At 47.3% G+C, this 20,177-nt stretch overlaps 6 protein-coding genes across 6 annotated transcripts; 1 reads left to right on the forward strand and 5 right to left on the reverse strand.

Moving 5' to 3' along the window:
- Window positions 1–564: 564 nt before the first annotated feature.
- BO79DRAFT_227626 (3-hydroxyacyl-CoA dehydrogenase family protein) lies at window positions 565–1,574 on the reverse strand (the record flags this gene model as incomplete). Its single annotated transcript, XM_025683888.1, has 3 exons — window positions 565–731; window positions 793–1,428; window positions 1,490–1,574. The coding sequence occupies 3 exons, from the start codon at window positions 1,572–1,574 to the stop codon at window positions 565–567; spliced, it is 888 nt and encodes a 295-aa protein (XP_025540252.1).
- An 822-nt stretch (window positions 1,575–2,396) lies between these two features.
- On the reverse strand, window positions 2,397–4,066 carry BO79DRAFT_263807 (cytochrome B5; the record flags this gene model as incomplete). The annotated part of the gene is made up of 2 exons (XM_025686716.1): window positions 2,397–3,790; window positions 3,850–4,066. Coding segments are annotated over 2 exons (1,536 nt in total), but the record flags the coding sequence as incomplete, so codon positions are not given.
- Window positions 4,067–4,424: 358 nt separating this feature from the next.
- On the forward strand, window positions 4,425–9,683 carry BO79DRAFT_237183 (cytochrome P450 monooxygenase; the record flags this gene model as incomplete). Its single annotated transcript, XM_025684661.1, has 9 exons — window positions 4,425–4,557; window positions 4,839–5,675; window positions 5,739–6,375; window positions 7,526–7,803; window positions 7,858–8,168; window positions 8,222–8,302; window positions 8,364–8,968; window positions 9,025–9,207; window positions 9,272–9,683. The coding sequence occupies 9 exons, from the start codon at window positions 4,425–4,427 to the stop codon at window positions 9,681–9,683; spliced, it is 3,477 nt and encodes a 1,158-aa protein (XP_025540254.1).
- A 3,125-nt stretch (window positions 9,684–12,808) lies between these two features.
- On the reverse strand, window positions 12,809–13,889 carry BO79DRAFT_208708 (uncharacterized protein). Its single transcript, XM_025682450.1, has one exon. The coding sequence runs from the start codon at window positions 13,845–13,847 to the stop codon at window positions 12,882–12,884; it is 966 nt and encodes a 321-aa protein (XP_025540255.1). The 5' UTR covers window positions 13,848–13,889; the 3' UTR covers window positions 12,809–12,881.
- A 1,330-nt stretch (window positions 13,890–15,219) lies between these two features.
- Window positions 15,220–15,614, reverse strand: BO79DRAFT_254161 (uncharacterized protein; the record flags this gene model as incomplete). Its single annotated transcript, XM_025686043.1, has 2 exons — window positions 15,220–15,352; window positions 15,445–15,614. 2 exons carry the CDS (start codon window positions 15,612–15,614, stop codon window positions 15,220–15,222), a joined length of 303 nt encoding a protein of 100 aa, XP_025540256.1.
- A 3,132-nt stretch (window positions 15,615–18,746) lies between these two features.
- Window positions 18,747–19,035, reverse strand: BO79DRAFT_254162 (uncharacterized protein; the record flags this gene model as incomplete). The annotated part of the gene is made up of 2 exons (XM_025686044.1): window positions 18,747–18,870; window positions 18,941–19,035. The coding sequence occupies 2 exons, from the start codon at window positions 19,033–19,035 to the stop codon at window positions 18,747–18,749; spliced, it is 219 nt and encodes a 72-aa protein (XP_025540257.1).
- Window positions 19,036–20,177: the final 1,142 nt, after the last annotated feature.

A 20,177-nucleotide genomic window follows, 5' to 3' on the forward strand; every position in this document is an offset into this window, starting at 1 on the left:
TGTGCGTATTTGTGGGGGTCTGCGGTGTATTCAATGACAGTAGTCAACACGCTGTAGCTGTGCTAGGATTTGTATTTTTTCGCGATTGAGGTTGTAATACTGTGTCGGATTCATCATCACGGCTAACTCGGTGATGTAGAATCGTATGACCATATCAATTCCCGGTTATACCACGTCAATATAGTCTCCAAAACCTCATATATTATCGCAATCTAGACGATAACGCCATATTTGATAAGGTCATTAGACACTGATATTGATCGAGCTTCGAGAGCATCCAAAAAGGGACAGGAGTCACTGATAAGCTTCTGGCTGCGGGAATGTCTTGTCACGCCCGCAGCCGGAGCCGTACCCCTTGACTGTCACGGGTGCATGAGCCATGCTTTAACTCTAGACAATAAAGTGCATTATTCATGCTTTTCCCAATTTACCGCTACTAAGCATCTACTATGCCGCCAAGGAGCCACCGGTCATCGATTTCGCACATATGCAGGCCAACTACAAGTAAATATAGAAATACATTTCAGTACCTAAACGCGAAAACAACAGCATTACAGTAGCAGGTTAGATCTTTTCCGCGGGCGGATAAAGTCCCCCTTTGGATGATTTATTCCCGAGTTTGCCATGGTCAAGATAATTCGTTTGGAGAAAGTCGACAGTCTTTTCAGAATCGAGACCTCGTTCAGCGATATAGTGCTTTTCGATGAAAGCAACGGTGTCAAGTCCAACAGCTGTAGCAATTAAATAATCAGCATAAACTGTGGAGCTAGTAGTGTACAGGGTAAAGCATACCATCCATCATCTTGCAAGGCAGAGTCCCTCCCTTCACAAACATCTCAGTCCATAGTGAGTCAATCTCGCTCGGCGTCGAAACATCCTCAGCCAAAATGGTAAGAGCCTCGCGCTTAACAGCAGCCCACAAACGGTTGAAAATAAACCCAGTAGATTCCTTCCTCGCAATGTAAGGCTTGGTCGCCACTTCTTTCGAACGCTCAGCCATGAAATGAAGAATTGATGGCTCTGTGAATCCATCCGTCATCAGTTCCACAACCATGACCTGTGGAGGCATGTAGTAGTGCATGTTCATGATACGCGTCTTCGTTGCGACTGATACCTTGTCCAACATTTCTGAAGAGCGGTAGGAGGATGAGTTGGTTGCCAGAATGCAGTCTGTCGGAGCAAGTTTCTCTAACTCTGCGAAGGTGTCGATCTTGAGTTGTAGTACCTCAGGAACGCACTCTATGACGAGCCACGCGTTCTCTATTGCCGCCGCCAAATCCTCGAATGCTGTTATGGGGCCGGGGCTCGCTCCTGTGTGTACAGCATATGAGGCGACATTCTCATTTACGTAGGTGATGCAGTCTGCGCGTTGCTGGGGGCTCGGGTCACGGACGTGGACGTTGTAACCTGCTGATGCCCAGATGCAGGCTGGAAAGTCTGTTAGCTGTGTCATGCATTGTTTGTCAAACTGGAGGTCAGGATCTTATACCGATACGACGTCCTAAAACACCACCACCGAGAACTGCTACAGGACGTTCGCGGTAGTTCTTGGGTGGTTGCCAGGTTGAAGTCATCGTTGCAGGTATGGTTGGTGTATGGTCCTCTTGGTTTGATGTCTTGATTGAAGTTGAATGTAAAGTTAGAATCTATTGTATATCCAGAGAGCTCGTCGTAACCTATAGAAAGGGCACTTTCATCTTTTAAAGCAAATCTGATGCATCACCGAATCCACTCTCTCTCCAAGAATGGCAATGCCTGGTTCAACATCCATCAAGTATGTCCCGAGTTAACCGTGGCTTCTGAACCACCGAGGGTATTCCTTGATAGGGCAGCTTTGAGTATCCTCGGATCTTCTAAACATTGCTGTTTCAAATTGATGCACCTTAGTGTCCCATGGTGCCCTGCTTTCGTATTGCCATCCTCGATAACATCACCGCTGCGGCGGGTCTAGACGGGTTATTACCTCGGAAAGACGTCCCGGCTCCTGCGTTCCGATTGGCGGGGACGGATCTAATTCGGGGGTGCTCGGCATGCCGACACTTTTCACCTCGGAGAAATTCAACCAAGGTAAGTGGGCACCTTTAGGGAGAAGGTACACGCATACTCCTACTTGTTACGGTAAGGCTAAACGTTCAAGCTATCTGATTTTGGCAATACTGTGTCTTCAATGCTTCACTAAAGTAACTTTCTCCGAGTGTGGAAATGAAGAAAATTGTTGTTCTCTTACATTCTTGCCTCACGCTCTAGCAGAGTCGGCTGTGGCTTTGTTTAAGCGGAGTTAACATTATTCTAATATAATAATGGATTATCAAAGCCGCACGACTCTATCAGTGCAAATATGAACCGACAAGCGGGTTCATAAAGGCCGAAATTCAGGGATGAGGGAAGCCAAATGAATTGTATGATCTTAATAAACTTTATATACATAAGTCTAATGGGCAAAATGCAGGATAAGCGCTCAAGAGAGCCTTCTAAAAAGAGAAGATTTGATCCGTCATTTTCGCCACCGCTCCTGGGGATTGAAATCCTAGACCAGCCAAACCTTTCTTGGCAGCATTGACCATGCCAGGAGGACCACAAAGCATGATCCTAGTGTCTGGACCAGGCTCTGGGAGCTTTTCACGCATCACATCGGGCGTCACGTAGCCCTTGCCATACTGCCAGTCATTCGGAGGCTGATCCAACATGTACCAGATTTTCAACGATCTTGGATACGCATATGCAAATGCTTCCAGCTCTGTTCGCAGGAGAATATCATCTTCCGTACGGTTGGCGTAAACAAGAGAGATCTCGGTGGTATCCTTGTCGTCTTCACAGATTGCGCGAATAAGTTGGAACATAGGTGTGATTCCCGTGCCGCCAGCTATCATGCCGATCTTTTTGCAGAGATTCCTCTTGTATCGCATCGCGCCTTTGGGCCCACGGAAGAGGACTTTGTCACCGACATTGAGGTTGGCCAGGTACTGGCCTGTGAGCAAGCCATCGGGGTAACACTTGATAACCAACTCCAGTCTACCCAAGTCAAGATTGTTTGACGTCGGGGTGTATGATCGCGAAACGGATTGGCCGTTGACGGTTGCTTTGATGGCGACGTGTTGCCCGATAGGCAGACCAACCACATCCCCCTTGCGAGGAAGCTGAAAGACGAAGCGATAGACGTTGGGGGCAAGCAGTGTCTTTTCGACGAGTGGTAAGCTCTTGTATTCTTTCGGTTGAAGGAAGCCAGGGACAAGGTGAGGGTCTGGCCTGTGTATAGTCTTTCTTTTGATTCGAGGTGGGTATTTCGTGAAACCCGACTCAATCTCCGTGAGCTTCGAAAGGCGAGAAGCAACCATGCCGCCTAGAACAGCACAGATACAGGCTGTGGCGGCTGCTCCAGTAGCAAAGCCTCCATGAGGTAGGGATGAAGACAACCTGATCGATGACAGGGACGGCAGGCTGGGAAGAAGCTCAGCTAGATGATGAAGGCTGAGCTGTTGTCTGAAAGCTTTGGACGCAAGATAAAGCGAGGCAACCGAGCCAACAGTGAGACCAACAGTACGAGTAGCATCGTAACCATCCTTCTTTTCAGGTGATGACACCGATGTTGGCTGGATAAGTCTAACAGCTGTAGGAGCCTTGTATTCCACCGCATCTTGCAATGTCCCGATCAAGAAGGTATCCAGAATCTCATTTGCATCCTCTGAATGGCCCACGTCTTCATACGCCGCCGTCGCATCTTGGCCAGCAACATCAATCAGGAGATCGGCACCGCCAGGGTGATCTTTTACGTAGCTTGTGACATCGTACACTAAGCTCGGCACATTAGTGTGCTGACAGCGCGAATGTTCAGATACTTTGAACACTCACCTTTTCCGTGGATAGCAACCCACAAATCGGACTTGCTATTGTGTGAGCCAATCTCCTCCAAAGAAAATGTCTTCATCGTGGTGGTTGCAATGTTCAGATTATGACAAACTTGGTGACGGGCGTGTGCGGAAGTAAATGCTTCTAGAGCTGGGCAGCAAATTGGATGCGCTTTAAGAGTGATGACCTGCGGTTCTATTTGTATGCGAATACTTCTGAGACATACCTAATCCCACGGTTGCAAAACATAAACTGTCAGTGTGGATACTACCAATTTAGTTGGCGTTACACCATTCCGAGGAAGAGCTTGCCGGTCTGGCCATTCATCCGTCCATCAGCTCCGAACCTCGGATGGTGACAGATCCTTCCGAGGAACACTCATGCCACGCGATATGCGAACCTTTACAGCACATCTGCACTACTGCTTGAGCACTTGGATTGTATGTGGGTCGAGCAAAAATTGACCGAGCAGCAGGATGTCTGCGGGACGCCTTGCCGTTGCGAAGATATATAAGTGTCATCATGCTAGGCAAGACTCAGATTTGTAGAACATCAGCCGGACAACCACAGCATCAACAATGCCTTCGCAAACATTCTATCTTCTTGGGGAAAGCCCATCGTCTGCAAGAGAAATTCAGTTTGACTCATCCGCAAATGTTGATGATTTGAAACATTTGATTGCCGCACACTTTGCAATCGTTGAGCCAAGTGGTTGGTAGCCCCTGCCGCAGGGCTACCGCCACAGCGGCCAGGCTAAATCCATACCAGCCTTCGCTCATGCCAGACCTTTTAGTAGGCAAGGTTTGCTTCTTATAAGGTGAAATTTTGGCATGTACCACAAACAAGTCTCACTTTGTAAGGAACAAATCTTACATGAAAGTGGGCAAAGGCGCTGTGCCAAGAGCGAAGGCTGGTGTGGGGGCAGCCTGGTTGCTGTGGCGGTAGCGTCATCCTCACAATAGTTCGTTCTTTTACTGACGTTCAATACGTAGGAATTGGCTTCCAAGGGGACAAATCTGTCTTGAATGAGCTCTCAGAGGTGCTGGCAGCACCTGGCCCTGTACCCCTCACAATCGACGGACACGCCGTGCGCGACCCTCCCTGTCCCAGGGAATTACCTTTCGTCGGCACCTTCTTCGAAGTTTACCCCGACCATCTCGGAAACCATCAGCGACTATTTGAACGATATGGCCCCATTGTGAAAACAAATAACTTAGGTCGCGTGACCTACCAGACCAATGATCCAAGAATAGCAGCGATTGTTTTTGCCGAGTCGGATTTCTTTACCAAGAAGATCAATGAAGCGCACCCCTTGGCGGGGCTTAAGACCCCCTCTGCTGGCATTTTCCTTGGGGACACTGATACCGAAGAATGGAGAGTCACTCACAAGTTTTTGCCTCCTGCCTTGGGCCCGAAGGCCGTCCGACACTACGCCCCAACGATGCAGAAGACAGTCGAAGACTCGTTCAAGGTTTTTGACGCGCTGGATGAACAGGGCGAGGCTTGGAACGTGTACCAGTATATGCTCAAGCTAGGTTCACAGGCGGTGGGAAAGCTCGTTTTGGGGCTCGACTTTCAGCATTTTGAAGCACCGGATGCTCCAGTTCATGAGATGGTCCATAATATCGCTGAACTGCTTTCTCTCAATAAGAAGGTTACATCCATGGGTAATTGGTATGCTGGGTTGCCTTTTGGCGACCCAAAGCGACTCCGAACTTTGAAAACCAGCATCGAAGAAATGGTTGCGCAGTCGATGGAGGCGGCTTCGCGGGGAGGCAACGAGGATTTGCCATTGCAAGATGCTGCTCTGAAAGCAGACAACATGGTTGGTAGGTACAATCGTTGATTCTTAGTGGTATGTCCAAGAGATAGGAGAAACTGACCTGTAGCAGACTATGCCATTCGTGCGACCGATAACAAGGGCGAGAAGCTGCCAAAGTCGAGTCTAACCTGGGCACTAGTTGTTGCCACTGCCGCTGGTTTCACTACAACAAGCTCTCTCCTTTCCTGGCTCATTTACGGTCTCTGTGTGTACCCAGGCATGCAAGAACGCCTTCTCCAAGAACTAGTAGATCATGGATTTGACGAAAACACCGAAATTACGGCTGATTTCACCGATGAATTGGATTTCCTTGATAAATATATCAAAGAAACGCAACGCCGCCACAATCCATCCTTCCAGCCGGGCCGAACAGCAAAGGTTGACCTGGTTCTACCTGGAGGGTACAGGCTGCCCAAAGAGTCGGTTATAGTGCCCGCACTGCACCATATTCACAACCATCCCGATCTTTGGGACAACCCTGCTCGGTTCAACCCCGACCGCTGGGATACCGAGGAGGTAAAGTCCAGGCACAAGGCGGCATATATTCCTTTTGCAACGGGCCCGCGCATGTGTATTGGGTTCAACTTTGCACTCCAAGAGGTCAAGGTCTTCTTGCCCAAATTGGTCTACCGCTATAAGTTCTCCTTGGAGGACAACGGGCCTATCGAGTATGATCCCATGTTTCAGTTGATCAGGCCCAACAATCTGTACGTACGCGCAGAACGGCGGGTGAGATGGCCACCAAAGTCGATGCCAACAGCAGCATAGGATTTCTGTATCCCTAAACGCCGTTGAAGCAAAGAGGACCAAGCTCGCCGCCATGGACGAGCTGTACCCACGAGAGTGTGCTTGTATATAGTTAGATGACTTCCCACATAGAATATATGCAATTTGACAGCACTGTCCCTTTTCCCTTGCAAGGTTGTTTTGGACTTTACGTTTTAGGTGGGGGGGTTGAAATCTTTCTTGGGTGACATTAACTAAGTCGATTACATTGAAGGTGTCGTTTTTCTTTCCTTAGGTTATTAACAATTGTTCGTCTCTCACACGTGTGCATGGCTATATATATATATTTCAACTTACCTACCAAAACCGTCGTAGGTCCAGATTCAGGATCAACATCCAACAGTCAGCTACGAAGGCCCAAAAAGCCTCTTTGCTAATAGCCCTCTACAACGAACAGGCCAACTACCAGGTTAACCCTAATTCAGTACTAGTAATCACAATTTCAACCAAGGAGACATCTTCGAGGCACCATGAAGGGTGTAACTCAAGGAGAGGTGCAACTGAAAGACTTTAGGTAAAACGAATAGATGTTTAAATCTATGGTACTTTTGCTGTTAGCGATAGTGCAAGAACGGCACGATGAAGAGTGTGCTGGACCATAGGTGGAGCCCAAATAGCGAATGCCATGATTTGACATGCCCGAGATTTCCGAGCCCCGAACTATTTTCGGCATGCCGAGCTGTGCCCCACAGCGGAAACATATCCTCCAATCGGAACGCGTGCAATCTCAGCAATTTTCCGAGGTTAGTATCTGCCTGATACATCATGATTCCTGCCACAGCCACAGCTTCCTCGGATGATCGCAGACACCAGATAGATCCTTGACAATCAGACGCTAGAATGCCCACCAACCAACAGAAATCAACGCCCAGGCGCCACCAACGATCTACGATTGCCTGTGAGACCTGCAGGCTTCGCAAAGTGAGGTGCAGTCTCAACATTACCGGTATTCCCTGCATCGGGTGTGCACAGGATAACACACAATGTATCGTGGATCCGAAAAGACAGGAAAGGTTGGCACGAGTTTATCATCGTATTGAGATGCCAGACTGACTGAGAGTTCTTTTTCAGGCTTCGCCGCACTCGGACGTCTAGAGTTCAGCAACCTCATACCCCTTCAACCAACGTCCTGCCGGGTGTGAGCCGCGCAACCCTGCCCCAGGTTATCTCGTCGCCTGCTCCTGATCATCCCCGAGAGACGATACATCAATACGCGACCGATCCCGTATCCAGAAGGGGCACACCTTTACTGCCCAATGACGCAGAAAGCGAGGAGCGTTATGGACTTGAGATTGCTGCCGCTGCGTTGGGACAGCCTCAAAGAGCCGGCGGAGTGCCTTTCTACTCCGGTAAGGACTCAAATTACAGCGAGTACCAGCTTGGTCGCCACTAATCCCGTATAGGAGCAGGAACTGGGCCAACATCTGCTTTGGAGATATGCTTTTCCGACCAGTCGCTGTCGAGACATTTCCTCGTGCCGTCGAGCCCAGCTGTTCATCTGGCGGAGGAGGATAAGAAGTATCTCGAAAGCAAGGGTGTATTCACAATGCCGGGCTCAGCAACATGCGAGAGTCTTTTGCGAGCCTACTTCCATCACGTACATCCGATCATGCCGATACTTGAACCAGACGTAATTCTCGAACACCACCGCACCGGCCGATTACCGGAAAACAACGTCTTGATATTTTGGTGCATCTTTTTCGTGGCGTCGAATGTAGGGGTCGCCCTGGAAGCTCAGCTTGCAGCTCAACTGACAACAATTTGCAGTTTATTGCTCCCGATGTATACGAGCAGGAAGGGTACGGATCGCGCAAAGAAATGAAGGCGGCGATGTACTCTCGAGCAAACGTGAGTGCTTATCTGATGAGGATCACTAGACTCTGCTTGCTGATAACTGGCCAATGAAAAGTGCATGTACAATCACGGGGGAGAAGTGGACAAGATCATTCTACTGCAAGCATCGTTGCTGATGGCGTTCTGGCATTCCGAAGCCGACGAACACACGCAACCATGGTATTGGATGGGCATTGCCATCAGCTTCTGCCAAATGTTAGGCCTTCATCGAGACCCTGATCTATCCACTTACAATTCCTCGATCACGGATCGCCAGCGACACCTCTGGCGAAGATTATGGTGGACTTGCTTTTCGCGCGATCGATGGTTGAGCCTGACCTTGGGCAGACCGTTGCGAATAAACCTCCACGACTGCGATACGCCAATGCCGTCTGTCTACGACTTCATGAGCGATGTTGTAGGCATGTCTCCACAAATGACATCCTTCTTACCGGAGAACCTGGAAGAATTGGCCAATCATTGGGTCAAGTACGTGGAAATCAGCGCTATGCTAGGCGATGTGATTAGCATGCACTACCAGGCGAGGAAGCCTAGGCCGTCTCTACGAGACGTCAAGGACATGGAAAATAGGATAGCACAATGCACAGTTCCAGAACAAGACAATCCGAGCTTATCTCGTGTGGCTATTTTCAGCATCTACCACCTTCAGTTACACTATCAGTGAGACGCGAGCCCCTGTACAGTACAAGATTCTAAACTAATTGACAACTAATCAGTGCGCTTGCGGGAACATTCTATCGCCCATTCACCACCACGTTGCCGGAAGACCTCGACCCAGGTGAAAAAGAAAGCTGGCAGCATCGTATGCGACTGAAGGCCGACGCAGCTGCTTCTCACACAAATACCGTCGTCGAAGCTATTGCTCAAGATGGCCTGCTTGAATTTGCGGGGCCCATGACGTACGTAAATCTTGTCCGCCTTTGATGTACAATAAGGACTTTACTGACCATTGTGGGTCAAAAGGCCTCCCCTCCTCGTCCCAGCAATGCAAACAAACCTCCTCAACTGCAAGATCGGCAATTCTTTATCCAAGCGTCTCCGCTTTAACAAACTTAGCATGTGCATGATGGTCATGGAAGAGCTCCAGAAAACATACACCGTTGCGTCCATTTACCGCGCCATCTTCGCAAAGGCCATTCAGCTGCTCTTTCCAGAGAACACAGAGACTACTTCGCTAGGTTACCCTGATACTGTCGCAGATAATGTTCCAACGGAAACTTCGCGGGTGGATGGAGCTGGTGATGTTGCAGGGACAGCAGAATTCGGGGCTATCAATGCGCCTGGTTATAACGATATCTCCGCGGACGATTTTGTTGATCTGCTCATGGACGAAGCTTCGATATTTAATTTTTGGGATACGTGGACTCGAACATGACTTAATGCTATCAAAAATTACCTTCAGTATGATTGGAGAGGAAATCGCAGTATTTATTTCCGAAACATAGACTAAATCGTCTTGTAACTACGATGCTACTCCTCTCGGACTATATATCGGATCCAAGTGGAGTCCACCCACCACAAGATCATACCACAACCATGAAACCATCCATCAGCCACTACAAAAAAGAAACAAATGAGAGAAGACGCGAAAAAAACAAAAACAAAAGAGAAATACATACAACAGAAGGGATTCGCTGGTGGTCACCCACCCAACTACTAACCTCCCGGCGTGTGGCTTAAGTACGGCTGAGCGGACGGGAAGCCCTGTTTTCCACACCCTATGGTCGTATGTACTTATCATCTCTAAATAGGGACTTATATGTGGCATTTGTTCAGTGTTGAGTTATGTGCTCTCAGTAGCCATGTCCCCGTCGGCCTTTGTTCATGCCGAATATTCTCCTTGATGTGACAAACATGGCAGTTGATATCACAGTAATTGTGGGCGGTTGCCAAACCTTGCTGGGCCTGGATTTCGCCTCGGTTCGATTGTGATTCAAGACGAAATGCTGAAGCATTATGTTAGCACAAACGGACCGCTCTCAGAGAAGTCCAGTTATTCAAGGTGGTTATGATACAGCCTCCTTGTTCAGGATCCCTTTAATTGCTCGCAGCAGCGCATCCACATCGGCATTAGCGTATGTAAAGTAGATGAGCTTAGCAGGTTGAGGTATATTCAAGGGCCGGCTTAGGTGAGAATCGACGGTTTGATTTCAGCGTCTGATATGCTAGCATTTTGTACTTCATTGTCAGATTAGTCAGTAGTGTTTTGAGTTGGAGGGCTTTTGAGTGTGAGGGTGGTGTTAGGTAAGAAGAGAGAATCTCTAACTGGAGAAAATTTCTCTCGTCACCGTAGCCAATGATGATACGCATGGACGGAAATTTTACTCGCCGCTACGGCGCCTTGTGGGTGACGCCATCAAAGTACCTGCTGTATAGGTAACAGCGACTATGTCATCATTTTCCTCTATACTCAGTGGAAGAACTCGAGTGAAAAGACTATAGCAGTAGGATCATGCAGACAAAGTCAAGCCTTGGATACTGCTCACGAAATGATACACTGTGGTCATCCTTACTGTAGTCACTGAAGGCAGCATTTGAGTATGAATAACCAGATGTAAGATCTACAATGTTAATCACTTGGGGCGGGTAGGGAGCCTTAATATGCAATACGGTTATCATGGTTTGGTGAATTTTCTGTGGTAGGGGTTACATCATTGTAAAACAATAGCCTGCTTGACTGATGCTCTGTGATATACCACTACAAGACTTACAATAGTTAGACAGCATAAAATCCACTTAAGCCACAGATATAACTTGTGCCCCCTGATACCTATCAAACGTGTACTGCACCATCAGCTTCGGGAACTCAAATATTTCCAAATATTTCATTAGCCAGGTTCAATCACAGCCTACCATTTATTCCACCCCCTAACTCATTCAGCGACAGTATCAACAAAGAATGTTGGGACAGATATCTCTCCGTCGCCTGGCTGACTAGACGCGATATATCGTTTTTGGTCTAGCGGTTAGTGCTTCGACAAATAATTACACTGATAGTCAAATGAAAGGCATACTGTAAATAATGGATGCGCTAACCGATAAATCAAGGACAATATCTCGCGTAAGTTCAGCGAGCCGACGGAGAGAGATTTGTCCTAACAATAGGCATCGAGTCCCACTGTAGACAAATGTCTGACTATTAGTACCTCTTCTGCTAGTCCGCTATGGCGATTATGCGGTATTCACTGTTTTGTTGCTCAAGATCTAAAATTAGCTAAAGCACGTCAGCAACGAGTAGCCGCTGGAACCAATCTCCGTCAACGTGCATCATCATTAGATGTACAAGCAAGAGTATATATTTGTGCCAGCCCATTCCCCATTTCTGATTCCTCCTTTCCACCTTCCACTTTGACACCCTCGAAACTGCCTCCAGCTAATCACGCCATGGAATCCGAAAGGCCAAAGTATCAGACCATGAGATCAAGAATGCCGGAATCTCAGACCATGAACGCAAGCCGTCGATCACTCACTGGACTGACTTTCTACTATCCTTCATTCTTGGTCCCCCATCTGAGTGAAGAAAGTCGGGAATTACTCACATGCGTCTTTATGGGCATTTTATTTATACTTATGTTTCTTTGGGGCCTGACAAAGATATTGTATGTACTTCAATCCCATAACAAACTGGGCTTGTTGGGAGGTGTGGACGGCTAACATAAATGGGCATATCAAATAAGTGGTCCCCTCATTAATGAACCCAACTGCGTTCTTTACAACCAGAATGATGGTGGTCAACTCTTAAAAGCTCTATATGAACATCGAGGCCGTTTCATGATTACATTCGGATAAGTCTCGATTAGTCCGGAACTGCGACCAACAACATTCAAGCCCAAAGGCTGAGGAAATTCATGCTGCGGCAGCCTTTTGCTTTATTTTCCCATGATAACTAGAAATAATGAAGTGATATATATATATATATCATTGGGCATAAGGTCAGGGTCGTCAGATATTCAGCCATTTCTGGTTGGTCAGATGTTTGTCTTTTCTGTTTCTTTCTTTTCCCTCTTTTGCTTCTACTGTCAATGTGATACCATCCTCACGGCCTCCCACGGACGCACGGAGTTCCGGCGCTCCTAAGATTTTCTTATTCTGGTGTGATCCTCTACGCACCGATGGATGCATCAAAGGTATCCCAGAATCTCTTCATTTCGTTATGTGATACCGCTGAACACGTCCTTGTCGTTCCTTTCTCCTTTTCTCAATGTAAACGTAGCTAGATAAAATAGTAATACATGGTATTGACCAAAATCCTTTACTTCATGGGGCAAGCTAGTACAGACCTTGTCGTCTCTCCGGAGTGGGTGAATCTACCATTAGTGTTCTACACTTGAAGACTACCCCAGTCACCAGACACACTCTATGTCCATCAACAGACTCAAAAAGCTAATGCACGTTCAATGTGTACTCCCCAACCTTTGCGGGATCAACAACGATAATGCAAGCGACATTGTCCGATAGCAAGACAATTTGGCTATATGATAAAAAAAAATTCGTATCAAAATCTCACGGATTCAAAACACGACAACATCACAGGAACCCCACAATTCCATCTTCCGTATTGGGACAAAGCATGTCAACCCTCATATCCTTTAGTTGAGATCTGCAGCTGATTACGATCTTCATCATAGCCCATGAAAAAAATGCCCGAATTGCCAAATTTGTCGTAGATGGTAAATTTTCCCTCCCACCATTGATGCTCTTTCCATGGATTTGCCCCTTCGAACCGCATACGGGTACAGCACATGGCGTTGGCTCTTTGATTTATCGTAATCTCAGTTGTCATAAGTCCCTTCCCCACTGTACGCGTCTCCTTGGAGCCCATCGGCCAATAATAGAAGATGTTGCAAGGCTCGTGCACCGAAAAAAAGCCGGTGGAATATTTCAGGTATGGATCATCAGTGCCACCATCATAACCATGCAGTTCAACCTTTCGGAAATCGTATATCGTGCTGGTGAGATAGTAATTGTCTTGATCCCAGTACCAATGATAGTTTGGAGAATAAAAATTGCCATCGGCGGTATCCTCTCGTTCAAGATTCAAGTCATCCATTGTATATTTCACTGGGTCTATACTCCGGAGAGTGACTTTGGAATCAAAGCCTGCACTCGCTGTATGTACAACAGTACCATCAGGCTGTTTAATACTGGCTCCAATCCTTTTGTTTTCGATCTTTGTCGTTGTCACCCAGTAGCGCTTTCTTTGAGGGTCCCCATCCGCAAGGGATAAGTCCGTTTGGGGCTCTTTTCTCGAGGTTGGCAATGCGTGGTCGAATTCGTTTTCTGTGGCTGAGTAACTCCATGACCCCGATAATTCCGTGGCTGGAGTCTCATCGTCGTAGTCAATCAATTTGATCTTTTCGAGGTCTGAATCCTTCAGCTCATATGTTGCAGCCGACTCAGGATCAATGGCTTTAATGGTAACGACAACAGGGACCTGCATGTGGCCATTGGCGTAGAGAGTATCCGTGACAGCATCCGCTGTAGTGGTCTGAACCTGAAGGGAGGAAACTTCCCAGGAAGCATTGGAAGTTGAGGACATGGTGCGGATGACTCAAAGATGATAGAATAGATGGTACCGGTGAAAACGGGCTCTGATGATGCGAAGATGGATTGGTGTTTCTTTGAGAAGCTTTTATAGTTTCCGGAAACATACAATTTGAAGGATGACATATCGTCTCGGTTTTCAGCTCGAGTTAACAGTTGCTTTGCTGCGCTCAGCTCCGAATAGTATGTGTCTTTCGGGATTTGGCCCAGTCGATATAACTGGACCTTCATGTTTTAGCTCCGCTCCAAGTGGAGCCGGCCAAGTTGGAACCATTAGGGACTTCTTTACTTCCCCTCAGCAGGTTCAGCTGCGCCCGGAACACACATGCATGTCGGATGCCCTGAACCTTTGCCACACCTATTCCCCATGCTTCATTGGTGAGCGCGCCCGAGCAAGGTCGATGGCAAAAAGGAGATTCTTTTCCACGGTCAAGGTCTCAGTTTCAATACCGGTATTTGAAGGAAGTCATCTCCTTTACATGGGCAATGTTTAATCAATACCATACTCCCCATACTTCATAGTGATTCCGTTCGCACAAAGAAAGTTGTCTATTATCAAAATAGTGTATGGTATGCGTCTAAACTTTTGATGTTATTATGTAGGCTGCTAACCGCTCACTTACCGAGTTTTACCCAGGTACAGCTAGCAGGGTTAACAGCGGCACCTACTACGTATTTAGCTTAATGCAGCCTGTGACCCAAACACCAATATGGTGGGGTAGACACGATCGAATCGGCGGATCAACCTCCCAACCACCTCATTATGATCAACGTCCACGATTTGTAAGATTCGTATCTTGAGGAATCTGTGGCTACAGTTACAGTGAACCAGCGCGCTAGATCTCGGAGACACGCAATCACTCGCATGGGGACCTGTGTACCCTGTGCAAAGCATTGAATGGGGCCTGAAATTAGTCTATAACTACCTGAGATCATTATGATTGGAATAGGGGTATGTTTGAATTTCTCCAGTATCTTCCAGTGCCTAGCTCTCCTCTTTCTAGCTGCGTGCGTTAAAAATAATATATCCCTCGTGCGGCTACTATCCAGAGTCTGTCTCTAACAGCATGGATAGACCGACGTCAACCTGTCTCTCTAGGTTTCATCCTCGCCGAGCAATACGTCCAGCAGCCGGTCATACCAGTGAGACTGTTCCACGTACTGTATGGGCGTGCCGAAGAGGGTGAAGTTAGTAAGACTCTTGAGGGCCATGGTTCATGTTTGGTGCACCCTGTTGCTGCTGCTGACCTGGGAACATGTGCGGAGAAGGCTGTTGGGGGGAGTGCCGCTAACATATCAGGGATTCCCTCTGCCGACTTAATAACAACTTCTCCCCGGTCGGTTAGATTCTGATTATTGTCGGAGCCTTACATAGCACAATCCCAGGCTAGTTTGAATACGAGTTCTATATAAACTTCGCGCTCAGGAAGAGCTACTAGGAGCGGGCCGACATCGACATAGTCATAAACAATACGGTTGGGCTTATGGAAGTCGGGACACCTAGCCAATGTAAACGGTTATGTTAGCTCTTAACTTCTCTGGAATGGACACCGGCTGTTATAGGTGGGGATAGAACACAGTAGATAATGCACGACCAAAAACTCCCAATGGCCAGAGGCGCCAAGAGAAGCAGAGCTCTGAACAACTCCCAGACATCGTCATCCAGAAGGGACCCTTTCGTTGAGGCATAGTTGAATGTCGGCTTGGGGGAGAATTGATGATTTGGTTTCAGCGGCTGATATACTGGCATGTTTGACTTCATTGTGTGATAAGTCAGGAGCGTCTTGAGTCTGAGGGGCGTGAGTGAGTGAAAGTGATGTTTCAGATGAGAGGGTGAAGTGTTTGAGTCTCTAACTGGAGATGAGCAAGTTCATTCCGTCACCGTAGCCAATGATGATGCGCATGGACAAAAACTGGATCCAGCAGCTATCGCGCCGGGCCTCAATGATAGGGTGGTCGATTTTGTGGTCGCAAAATCGACCACCTACCACAGGGAACGCATAGGGTGATTGCTGGCTTGATCTACTTGGAGCTGCGAAGCTACATCACTTGGCGTCTTTCTATTATTTGGCCATAATATAAACTATATTAGATAGAGAACTGTTACTTTTAAGAAGAATTGTTTGATTATTCTGAGTCCTAGTCCATGTCTTTATCCAGAACATTCTAGTATCACTCTGTATTGTTGACAACAGCTGACCTTCTACAGTAAATATTGGCTGAATATAGGTAGCACGACTTGCATCATAAACTGCTTTACCGACCAAATGGTCCAAGGCTGAGCAGTAAAGACCTAGATTCTAAATGAATCTATCGCTGGCAACGCCAGAGTCTAACAACGCAAGCCCTGCTGCTGCTCCAACCCGGCTCCGTTTGTCCGACTGGGGGGACTTCCCCAATCCCACAACACCATCATGGAGACGCAGTCATGCTCGAATCAACGAAAAATTGATATTAGGCTGGCTTCATCGTAGAATTCGATTAGTACGGGGCTCTGATTTTGCTGTACATGCAGTTTCTACTTCATGTACCACCGCACGAAGCACTTTGAACATATTCTATGACAACCTGGATACTAATCAGAGTGATGTGACGAATACTATAGTAGAAACTACAAGTAAGAGTATGAACCGAGACAAAGGCCATATACCGCCCACCCCTCGGGACACACAGACGCTCAGGTGAGCTAATGTAACTCTCATATCAGCATTACTTTTAACTCATTAGCGCTTCACCCCGCTTTACCTTCCCTACTAGGGCAGGAAGATTCAAGATCATCAGGGCATTGTTGCGCCACCCAGAGAACGTGTGAGCTGGTGGGGGCGTATAGATCCATAATTCTTATTGGATTTGAATTTCGCAGAGAAAATAGACTGTAGTACATGGGCTGTCACTTTCGAGATCCTGATAGCAACCAGAGGTACCAGTGTGGCTTAGTAGACCTTTCGGTGCTCACACGGGCGGTGCACGTCTTACTTGAGTTCCTGGTACCATTCCGGTCGAGGCCGTCATCATTCGTTATTGTCGGTTACCGTTCGCCTATAAAATGAGACCGATTATCCTTACCCTGCAATTCTTTTACTGTTTTCCTAACAGACACTCCCAGCAGACCTGACTATGGAAGCGTGCAGTTCATCAATGCCGAATTTGGTCTTCAGGTGCCTTTCAGCGGCAATGCCCTATTTGAAAGACGAGGACTGGCGTGTTTTTACATACGTCCTCTTCTTTGCAGCCCTGTTCGCGTCTTTTATACTATTCATATTCAAACTGAAGTATGCTCCCATTCCTATTGCTACATCGGACTTATGGCTAACGGCATTGATTGTACTCATATAGTCACTAGGCGCAGTCTGAAATGCGTCATTTGCCAAACCAGCAATGTCGGTACACTTCTTAGAGTACTGTTACTCAGTATCATGGTCGTGCAATCTAATTACATCTTGTGGACTTTCAACCACTCGTTAGCTTTCTTGGACTGACGGGGCGTTCACTGTTGCTACGGATTTCATACCTTCACACAGGATTTTGCAATAGTTTTATTGCTAACTTGATCTGCCCTTTCAATACTTTTGTCTTTCCAGTGTTTTCTTGAATAAGTCATCTGTCCGGGAAGTCGAATATGCTTCATACTCTTTGAGCTCGTTGTTGGAGTTGTTTCTTTGTCAATGAATCATCACGCATCCTCAATAGATGGCACAACTGCCCCAATACTATCAGGCCAGTAGTGCCACGGGCCAATTACGAGAGTACGGAATTTGTCCATCTTTCCAACAGATGTTCTTAGATCTCATGGCAGCAAGTTGCAACCAGCAGCTAAGGATTGTCTACGATAACAGATAGATGCTCCGTGACAGTGAAACTAGTAGATGGGAATGTAATATAATAACCAGTACAGACATGCTTCCTGAAACATGGTCGACGGAACTACTTTTAGGCTTGGCATGATTTTGGACAAGGTCCCCCAAGCTACCGATTCAAATTGAGATCGCGCAATCCAACCACGCCTGAGGCCAGCAGCCTTTCTGATGGGGCTGCTACTTCCTCCGCAGTGGCTGTCTAAGCACGTGCCCTATCCAAGGCTAGAGGACTATCCACCATAATACTTCATCCTCCGAATCCGACATCCCACTCTACATCGTCCCAGCTCTTCTTTCTATTGAAGAAAGAAGATCCCATGGGATGACCAGGAAGAAAGACTAGCCCACAAACAAGTGGATACCTCGACGGCTGATAAACTAACAAGTTCGACCTGGTTGGCAAGATTGTTGGCCATACCTTTTCAAGACAGACGACGGACACGTCAGGGTAGACGACCCAAACACGCTCCACTGAAGTGGGCGAGGCAGCACGCCCCAAGGAGAAAGAACAACCACATAGGAAGCAGGAACGGGTAAATCGGAACGAAGACAGAGGAGAATGTATCGCGACAATTAGCCTTTCAGTTGCAACATGTTTTATTTATTTCTTCTGCTCTATTCTATTTGAGTGGCGTGGTTAGCTGCGGTGGCAGCATGCGCTCTTAGGGGTAATTTTCCGAATTTGTGGAATTCGCCGGGGCTAAGCCATCCTCTCGCTTCAAAGATAAGGCACTTTAAGGCTAGGATCTTACATAGTAGGGCTCGATCAGGTATGGGAGTACTATTTACTATTTACTATATACTGACCCGCCCGTAAAACGAGGTATTAGCTAGTTAACGGCTGGCACCTCCTAAAGCGAAAACGTGCCTTGCAATGACGACTTGAGCATAGTTCGGACAGACCCAAGCAGAACAAACAAATCACCACCTACACTATTCCCCAGCAGCAATAAAGACGCCCTGCAGAGAAACGTATTGTCATCAGTCATGAGCTTGTCTTTTCATTCTTATCGAAGATCCTCTACCCTAGGATCCCTCTAGACCCCGTCGAAGATGACTTGGACACGATATCCTTGTTGAAGAGCCCCTTCGATGCCTTGCATCAGTCCACTCATATCGCCACTGGTGTACGCAATGTAGATAGACTCGGGAGATCGTGGACTAGGTAGACGAACGAAGTTAGTCTTAGACACCGTGTCGTCGCACGTTATGATAGGAATGGAATTAGTACATAATGTAGCCATTGGCCATAAGGTAGATGAATGCGAGAAAGCCCACAATGATGAGCATAATTATCTTGGTTGTAGGATCAAAGGAGGTATCCATTGTGGGCGACAATGGGTAAGGATCGTAAGAGTATACCAAGGGGGGTTGCGATCTCGGTATTTCTTCCTGTATTGTTTTGGTGCGCAATAAATGAAGGCTTTGGGATCATACGTCCAAAGGCTTTGAGGCGATAGGGAGAAGTGAGTAGGGGGAAGTTAGAAGGTGGAAGCGAGGAGTAGAAAGGGGAAGGGAGAAGGGAGAATGTGCCAGGTTCCTGGAATCAAGTACACCGGCAGCGCCACCGCAAGTGGTCATGATGGCGTCGATGGAAACGCGGATCAGCAAAAAATTATGTCAATATAGCTGTTCAATGTGAGTCATTGTTCTCAAAATGCTAGTCTTGTTATCATCGTTCCGTAATACCGTGGGTGTATGCGATGTTCGTATCTATCTAACGTTTGCCGCTCAGTTATACTCCCGGGTCGTTTTTGGTAGGAACATGCCGCGCGGCGTTATAATACAACCATTATGACGACCGAAGAGCTACCGCCAAGGGATAGGTACGACTTGGTAGGTGGAAAGGAAGATTGGAGGACTGGCGCTCTTTAACACGGAACAACCCATTGCCGACTTGGATAAGAAGGCATAGGCATCTCCTTCATCTCCGGTCATCTCTAGTATCTCACATTCTGCGGCCCTACTTACGTAGAGGTTCATTACTATTTCCAACCCGCCGCAGCTGGTTCCATCATGCTGCCTCCTGGCAAAAAGGTGTAACGGTCAGCTGGGGTGCCTGCTGAGCCCATCATCGCAATCCGAAACATAATACCAACGAGTTCTCCAGTAGGCACTAATTAGCCTTCCATCACTGACCGTGTCCTGCAATTGTATACTTATCTTATACCTTTTTGCGGCGCAGATGAAAACTATCTGATACAATGGAACTGGAATGAAAAGCAGATGTCCAGTATACTGACGTAGGCTCTATAGTCGATAGCTAATGCCGCAAGCCTAACATACATCTTAAATGCGAGAGCAAATTGCGCCCTATCATTGTGTGTGCGTGTGCGTATGCCTTTATCTATCTCCTTGATACTATTATTCCTTGAGATAGGCGTCAAAGTGACGCTGTGTATCTTACTCGTTATATATCTTGTGTTGTGATCCTTACAATATCTCATGAATCACCGCGTGTTTGATGT

The sequence above is a fragment of the Aspergillus costaricaensis genome (assembly GCF_003184835.1).
Source record: "Aspergillus costaricaensis CBS 115574 unplaced genomic scaffold BO79scaffold_13, whole genome shotgun sequence".
NCBI classification, from domain to species: domain Eukaryota; kingdom Fungi; phylum Ascomycota; class Eurotiomycetes; order Eurotiales; family Aspergillaceae; genus Aspergillus; species Aspergillus costaricensis.

Coding starts and splice junctions, on each gene's coding strand:
- BO79DRAFT_208708 (XM_025682450.1), bottom strand. CDS start 13,847: ATGTCCTCAACTTCCAATGCTTCCTGGGAAGTTTCCTCCCTTCAGGTT.